Below are 8,617 nucleotides of genomic sequence, written 5' to 3' on the forward strand. Positions count from 1 at the left end.
TTAGTAAGTTATGCAATGATAAGTTGCTGTTTTAAGCTTATAAGCTGTAAGAGCTGATAGAAAATCTATACGTCTTAGAAAATCTAGACTAATTGGAATAATGTAGTCGCATTCGTTCTGATAATTTTCAAAGAACAAATTATTAAAAATGGAATACAATTCAAAATGAAATAATAGTTCAATGAAAATAGTTTTTTGAGCGATATTACACTTCAAATAGTTTTCTAAACTTTAAATAGTTTTCTACAAATAATTTTTAGTACCTAACAAAATTTATATCTACGAATCCAAAGGAAAAAGAAAAACCAAGAAAAAGATAATTTTCATTTATTCATATACTTTTTTTAAAAAAAAGCTTGTTAGTTTCTTACAATTTTCCAAGATCGTCATTAATTAAACAAAATTATCCGGTTATAATCTATATTTCCTCTAAAATCACAATCTAAACTTCCTTTTGTAAAGGTAATTCAAAATATTGGTCCTCCACAAACATCTTTGGATTTCATCTGCTATCAACACTTGCTCCATACTCTAGGACGTTCGCATTTCTTTAAGTTTAGAATCTTAATCGTCAAAAGTGAGGAGCAATTTGTGATTTTAGTTAAAAAGAATTTGATACGAACACTTTTTCTTAAAAAAATTCTTAAACTTTCTGCTCAAACTTCGATGGGACTATGCTAAATATTACTTGGTTTTGACAGAGGTTCTCTAAATAAACGTACTTTGGATCATCATCCCAGAGTCGCTTCTTAAAATAAATATATATGTAAACAAAACGACATTTTTATCTGAGTAGACCCACGCGGCAGCTAAAATTAATTCACTCAAGTAATTTACACTTCTTTTGTAGCTATGTTCTTCAAACTAAATGAAGCAATGACTTCAAACAAACAGGAAACGGGAGCCCACCTAGATTTCTTTTCCAGGGGAACTTCAGTAGGAGAGGTAAACCCATTACATTTATTTTAAAATTTTTCTTTCGATTTCGATCCCACACGATCACATTCTTAATGATATTCGTAGTTTGAGAGTATATTTTCACAAAATGAAACAGTCAACATGATCTTCAAGCCCAAAATAAACATTTAAAATTACTTACTCATTAGTACTTACTTAGTTCGTGCGGTTCTCAGTCGATTTCAGAACAAAGAGAAGCCAGGGTGTGCGGCGCTAATCCGAGTCGTTTTGATACCTCGATAAATCTAGGAAAACTGATTTTTCGTGGAGTGCCAGGTGCAATACATTGCTGTTGAGATTATAATAGATAATAAATAATTCTAGAGTCGTGATTTTCTCAAAAGTCTCTTGAAGTAACTCCAAGAGTCCGGACATCAAGACAAAAGTGTAATAGCGAGTAGGCTTGGAAACGTTCTCCATGGTAGCCTCAAAAATGGAACTCAGTTCAATACAGCAAAAGGACAAGTTTTCAGAAGTACAGCCGTCAGAGTATAGGAATAACACAAATAGCCGAATAAGGTATAAGGTATACACGTCAGGTCAGACACAAAAAACGTTTTGTAGAAGTTTACTTCTGTGTTACTTCAACAACGATGGAGGCCATTTGGATGATCATTAATCACTAGAATGTACGGCTTGCATTCGTAGTTTTCACAGAAAGGAAAAGAAATGGCGTAGTATTGGATATTTCTTATCTGTGTAAAGTCCTGGAACTAGAGGCTAATAAGGATGATAATAAGGAAGGCAAAAGTGAATAAATAAATATAACAAAATTGGTGTTAATGGCCAAGAAGCGGGTGCGCTAAAACAAAAAACCAAGAAGCACAGAAAGAAAGTTAATTCTGGGCGAAATTATTGTCAGGCTGGTCGAACAACAGTTACCGAAAGATGATTAACCAATGTTTTTAATACTATTGTGTTTTTAATACTTAATACTAATTCACAAGTTAATACATTTGAGTTTATTTTATAAATAATTGGTTATTATTTACTATTTTATTAATAACAGTTTAAGGTAAAGGGCGTGTTACTCTTTTAGTTTTGCAACACCAATTACAGTATTACTGTCTTGATAACTATATCTATTAATACTATTTAATTAGTTTCTAATGAACATAAATAATTCAAGGTTTTTGGTTCCAATTATCTACGTAGTGGAAACCCAGTATCTACGAGTATTTTAATATAAGTACCAGTAACATTCACTTATTTTTATAACAGAAGTTTCCATAGTCAGTTTTATTCAATTAAACATGGTAAGTTAATTTTTACTTTTAATTTAATATTCCAACTAAAGAATAGATGCATTCAGGGCAGATTTCCAAAATATTGTTTTCTCTTTCCTGAGAATTCCTGCAAGGGGAGACTTTTAGAGAAGCAAATATCTCTGCAGGGGATGTACACATGTCTTGAGGTATTGGCGTTTAAGGTGGAGCACTTGTTCAATCCTTTCAGTTTGATTAGAAGTAAGAGTTTGGAGAGGAAATCCTGAACTGAATCCTGAGAGTTCTTAACTCTCAGCCATTCACCCCTTTGGAATAACAGGAAATACTCAATACGTGTAGAGCAGTTTCTTTTTCTTTCTGATAAATCTAAAAAAAAGCTATCTGTTGGCAGGCACATGCGATACAAGTGAATTTTCAGTAGCCCTTCAAGAAGACTAGAATCTTTCGAACGGCCCAGGGGCCAGGGCCTTGTTGGAGTAATAAAGTTGTAAACTTACTACTTTCTGAGTAGCTAATCTTTTGTCTCTGGTCTGAGATTTTCACCCAACGATTGCTACAACTATTTGACTCTATTCCAACGCTTTGTTTCCTTCGACATTTCAGGGTCATTGAAGGTATTATGAGGTTGTTTCGCAGTTTAAACAACGTACCTTCTTTCATTGCATTTTTGTCTTAAATATGAACTAAGTATGAATCAGAATATCTGTCTAGTCAGTCTCACTCTTACTTCTCTCATTTAACTTTGAATTAACTTGAAAGCCATAGAACTGCCTGGATTGATTAATCTTCTCTTAAAATCTCAACAACATGAATGTAAGGCAACTAACTATGAAAAGCCATTTTTCCTAGACATTCCGATACATTTTTACACTTTGGAATAGAATGAAATAGAAGAAAATAATACAATTAACTAAATAATACCTTTTTTTTAGTTCCTCTATGGAGAGATCCGCCCCAATTATTGAGTGCAGCATCCTCGTTATCTTCTTCCTCTCTCATCTTCTTGTTCTTATTCTCATCTCCAGTCCCCCCTTACATTTAAACATTGATTCGAAATAAGTAAACCAGTTTACTCTTTTAACCCTTGTCGTTGGGTAGTTTCCAAATTCCAGATAATAAATTTTTCTCCAAGCATAAAGACTAAATAATAATTTTTTTACAAGCAATGAGTTTTTGAGTACTGTTACCAATGCATACCTAGAAATGGTGAGTATCAACACTTCTGGTTTTTCTCTTTTATATTTATATAAATACCATTTAGAATAATTGAAAAATATATATAATAAATAATTAAATAACTTACTTTTTTAACGAGCAATACAAGTAATAATTAAAGTGAAAGTGAATGAAGGTAATTAACTTCAGGAACTTCTGCATCAGCTGGCATTACATAAAAAAAGTTTAGTTCTTACAGGACAGTAGAGTACTACGGCTACAAAAGGATGTTTCCTTTTAAAGAAAGAAAATACTTTGAAAATTACACAGAAAAATTAATTTAAGAAAAAAATAAAAAATATTATTGATAGTTTTAGATTTTCATTTTCTTCAGCCTCTTACAGCTCACTGTCAGTGACGAAACTAATGGATTGCAACCAGGCAACACTGTCCCGAGGCGGCTGTGCATGGAAAAAGGCTTCACGCACCAATGTCTTCTGTTTTAGATGGCGTTACATAAAAACAAATGTTTAGTTCTCAAAAGGCGATGGAGTATTTCGGCCATTTACATTGTTGCTGTAGTACAACGTTATATTCTTTTATTGCCAAATTCTGAGCCTTGAATATTTCATCAAGGATCTTTTTTCTTATTTATTTTATCTGTACTTTCGACTACCTTCTAAGAAGCAGTGTGAGTTCGCTCTATCAGAGCCCTGATCCAAACATTTCTATCCTCTTCTCACGTGTATTCATTCCTTTCCTTAATATAATTTCTTGCACGTACATGTTCCCCCAACTTGACTTCTGCTCCTTCCTATCATCTCCTTGCAGATCCTTCTCTATATCTTGATTACTCAACAATCACGATTAATTCGCTTTTTAAATATGTCCTTGCATTCTGAATAAATCGATAACAAAAAATTATAGGATGAAGAAACTGTTTGGTTTGAGAGCATCTTAAATAAAAGTTTCCGAGACAAAGAAGTCCATAGAGTGCTAAGTGTTGACCTGCAATCTGCCGTACCCGAAGGAAATAATTATGCCAGCATTATACAAAGAGCTACACTCAAAGTCATTCTCCGTTCTGGTCGTAAATCTACGTTAACACTAATTGTGAAGAAATCGCTTGAAGTTAAAGAAAAGTCCAAACTAATTGATGATTTCTCATTTTTTAAAGCAGAAATAACGGTAAATGCTTTTATTATGGAATCAGAATCTGTATTGTGCTATTTCTTTTTACCTTACATTTTAAATATTGAAAGTATTTTGCCTTTTTCAGATGTATAATAGTGTTATACTTAAGTTTGAGAAATTAATGAATGAATATCAAGATACATGTGATGAATTGTGGTGTAAATTGATTGGATATAAACCTTATAATTTAATTGTTTTGGAAGATTTAAAGGTATTTCTTTTTTTTTATATATTTTAATAAAGCTCTTTTTTAATACCACCGAAGCATTAATATTAATGCATCCTGTATGCACTCGTATTTAGCTAGTGCATTTAATTGATAAAAACCTTTATGGGGTTGATTCACATTATTAAATCAAATACCTCTGGAGCATTTAACCAAATCTTCTGAATCGCTAATCTGCTAGTTCAGGGTAAATAAAAATTGCGTCTTATTTTGTTGTTTCTTTTACTGGCCTATCTTAAAATGAATTGTATGAATATAGCAAGAAACAAGAAAATTTATCTTAGTGCACTTAGTGAGACACTATAAGTAGTGTTTATAGTTTTCACGGGTTCGAATCCAGCTGCTGGCCGATAGATTTTTTTCTTCCTATGAGCTTCTTACAGCTTACTGTCTGGTGATAGACAGTGTAGTTAGTAACGAGAGAACACTGTCCAGAAGCCGGCAGTATTAATGGAAAAAGCTCTGGACGCTATTTTAGGGCAATATGAGATTTTATTTTAAGCATCATTTGGGTGTAATGTACAGATTCCAAATTGTGGATATTGATAAGTGTGGAAAAAAATATGTTTCCAAAATACGTATTGAAATAACATCAACAATTGTAAGAGGAAGATTTTATTTTATTTTTTGGTTTTTTAGAGAGAAAATTTCAAAATGGCAGATAGAACTGCATTGCTAGATAAACTTCATGCTTTGATTTCATTGCATGGTTTAGCCAGATTTCATGCAATGGGATTTGTTTTACAACAAAAAGGTTTGATAGTTAAGGGTGACCTAAGTCCTCACTATATGGAAATAGACTCACTTACTAGAAAGAATTTTGTATCTGGTGGATATCAACAGTTAATTAATGTAATGTCAAATAATTGGTCTTCTGATTGGTAAGTAGACAAGTGTTAATTACATTGTTACAAACTGTAGTGATGGAGTGATTTTCAGTGAAGAATCTTTCAGGAAAGTAGTGGCTGAAAGACTTTCAAAAAACTTAAACATTATCTTTGAAAAAGTGTTAAATAGTTATACAACCACGGAAGATGGTTTTGTCACAATTTGCCACGGAGATTGTTGGACCAGCAACATTATGTTCAAATATTGCTCCTACGATGAAAATGTGCCCATCGCTGTTAAGTGAGTATAATTTTTGTTTCATTATAAAATTTCAATAAAATATAATTCTTTGTGAAAAGTAAATTGATAAGTTTGGTAAATTATTACTTAATTAACCAGAAATAATAATTTTTAATTACTAGTAACTAATTTGTTGAACTAATTCCTTGCTCTGGCTTGGAACAATTGAAAACTATTGGTTAAAAAAGTCGTTACCTGCTTTTGAAATAGAAGAGCCAGTACTTCAAGTATCTAGGCTGAAATCTGGTCCAACTACTCTGAAATAACTCTGAATCCGGCGAACTTTGTATTAAAACAAACAAACAAGGTTCTACAGAGAAATTGGAAGAATAATTGAATTAGGTCTAGCAATCCCAATGGTAAATTATGATTCGCAACGTCTCTTATTCAATAACACATTTGTACGAATTAAAGGAGACTTATCCAACTAGGATTTACCAAATATTAAGGGTGATATGTACCATAATCATTTAGATCCCAATCCTTCAAGCAGTCAAGCTACTATCCAGAATTCATTTAGGAGACCAACTGTTTATATTTAATTAGTCTATTCAAAATCTTCGGTACCCTGAAAAATTCATTTAAAAAAAAACAAACAAAAATGATAATCGTAAACCGAGAAATGAGATTAGAAAAATCTCAGGATTTACTTATTTGTTTAAGAAAAAAATTAAATTATTTTGAACGAACTCAACTAAACTTCTTTTTAACTCATCTATTAAAACCTTTCACAATGAATTTATAATTTTTAAAATAGATATAGGTACTTACTTTTTTTATTATAGAAAATAATAATCTATCTTGAATTTAGATTTCTGGACTTTCAATCATCACATTTCAATTCGTACGCATTTGACATAATATTCTTCTTGTACTCGTGCGTTCAACCGGACGTTCGTAGAATACATTGGAACGATTTTATATCAAAATACCAGGAAACATTGGCATCCACTTTATCTTTTTACGGTATAGAAGGAAAGGCACCTGCAGTGGAAGATATTGAAAGGGAACTCAAACGTTTAGAACATTATGCAATGTTAGTTAATCTAATATACTTACCGATTACAAGTACTGAAGTTGAAAATCCTATACTTCTCGAAAAGTTGGATGAAGAATGGAACGGCGGGGAGGCATTCAATCCAAAAATATTCGATACAGAAAAGTATAAAAAAACAGTACAATTTGAATTAAAAAAATGGTTCAATGAAGGACTTTTTTAATTGTTTTTTTCAATTGTATAATTTAAATTTGTTTAGTTAAATATACAATTTTCGAAGCCAAAAATATTTATGAAACCTTACAAACCCTTGGCATACACTCAGTTAGAAGAACTACTAGCTTTTGTTCTGGCATCACTTTATTGTACAATTTTGTTTTCTTCACTTTATTGTTCATATTTTACCTAGATTTACCGATCAAGTGTCTCTTCTTCTGCTATCTTTTATTGGTTATAGGTTTGTGTTTCTTTATTTCGGTTTGGGGGGCTTCATATCTCCCAATAAAATCATTTATTAACGGCCACTTCCTGGAAGCTACTTACAGCTCACTGTCTCCAGTGATGGACAGGGATATTTATAACGAAGCACACTGTCCAGAGACCGACATTCAATGTTGACGAGCCTGAAATTATTATTTTTTTTTAAATTTTATTTATCAATTTGGAGTTTACATATTTAAGCATCATTGTAACAATATAACAATGTACATATATAAAAATAATTATAACAATGTATTCAGAAAGAAAATTTAATATCCATTTGTATTATGTGAAAGAAATCACGCGATTGTTCACATCGCTTGTATTTAGAAGGCTGGCAGCATCCTTCAAAAGTTGGTGGCTATTGTAGTCACAACAAATCCTCATTTTAGACTTTAAATGAACAAAATTACATCTCTTAATGCCTCCTATTTTGGTCACTGCTAAGAATGTAAGGTTTTAATAGCAAAAGTTGGTACAAGTAGTGGGGAACATAGATTCACCAGTTTTCTCAAGGACAGTCCGTTCAGTTATCTGAAATAATTCCAACAGAATGGTAAGTATTAATATACACAATCTATCTCTTTAATTTCGATTGTATACATTTTTTAATAAATATAACAGACACTTACTGAGTTATAAAATTTTATAAGATATAATTACTTTTAAATTATTATGTTCAATCCAGGGTCAAATGGTGTTTCGCCAACCATTCTGATAAAATATATTACTTACCTCTTTGGTAAGCGTTTTTTTTTTTTTAGAGAACCTTGTCCTTTACTGGATTAAGAAATTCGTAGGAAAAGAAAATGTAATTCAAAACCGGTTTATCCACATGGGAATCGTGTACATTAAACAATGAACTGATTCCTCACCTAAGAATTGTTCCTGAAGTGTAAGGTAGTTTTTCATAAAAGGTTGAACTTACTTATTAAATAGAATATTCACCATCCTTCACGGTTTAAGAAGAAACCGTCGAAAGTTAAAATCGTGTTTGCAGGTCAAACTGAAATCAAAAGATCTACACCAGCTGCTTTGAAAAAGTTTATTTTGAAACATAAAAGCTACTAACATTATTTATAAACTTTAATTAAATAGCCATAACACATAATATATTTAATTGTTCATAAATTGCGTATAAATGACACCTGAATTAATTCATTTTTAAAATTGGATAAGTAATAGAGAACAGTTATGATGTAGTAGGCGGCTGTTGTGAGGTAGATAGATAGTGACAGATCATTGTGGTCACAG

At 31.7% G+C, this 8,617-nt stretch overlaps 1 protein-coding gene across 2 annotated transcripts; it reads left to right on the plus strand.

Annotated features, from left to right (window-relative positions):
* The first annotated feature begins 361 nt into the window (after positions 1-361).
* On the plus strand, positions 362-7,498 carry LOC141453700 (uncharacterized). Of its 2 annotated transcripts, none has more exons than XM_074127215.1 (6): positions 362-945; positions 4,266-4,526; positions 4,618-4,743; positions 5,398-5,639; positions 5,713-5,886; positions 6,698-7,498. In XM_074127215.1, the coding sequence occupies exons 1-6, from the start codon at positions 853-855 to the stop codon at positions 7,104-7,106; spliced, it is 1,305 nt and encodes a 434-aa protein (XP_073983316.1). In that variant the 5' UTR covers positions 362-852; the 3' UTR covers positions 7,107-7,498. The 2 variants fall into 2 exon arrangements, with proteins under 2 accessions (XP_073983316.1, XP_073983317.1); XM_074127216.1 differs by lacking the exon at positions 362-945 and adding an exon at positions 1,399-2,213 and having other exon boundaries at positions 6,698-7,496.
* Positions 7,499-8,617: the final 1,119 nt, after the last annotated feature.

Source organism: Rhodnius prolixus, unplaced genomic scaffold, assembly GCF_049639745.1.
Source record: "Rhodnius prolixus isolate KJV_2025 unplaced genomic scaffold, Rpr scaffold_3, whole genome shotgun sequence".
Taxonomy (NCBI): domain Eukaryota; kingdom Metazoa; phylum Arthropoda; class Insecta; order Hemiptera; family Reduviidae; genus Rhodnius; species Rhodnius prolixus.

Excerpts from the sequence above, each read along its gene's own strand:
- LOC141453700 (XM_074127215.1), top strand. The coding sequence starts at position 853 with ATGTTCTTCAAACTAAATGAAGCAATGACTTCAAACAAACAGGAAACG. Across the intron at positions 5,640-5,712 it reads AATAATTGGTCTTCTGATTG|GAAAGTAGTGGCTGAAAGAC; the intron begins GTAAGTAGACAA and ends AGAATCTTTCAG. Across the intron at positions 5,887-6,697 it reads AATGTGCCCATCGCTGTTAA|ATTTCTGGACTTTCAATCAT; the intron begins GTGAGTATAATT and ends TCTTGAATTTAG.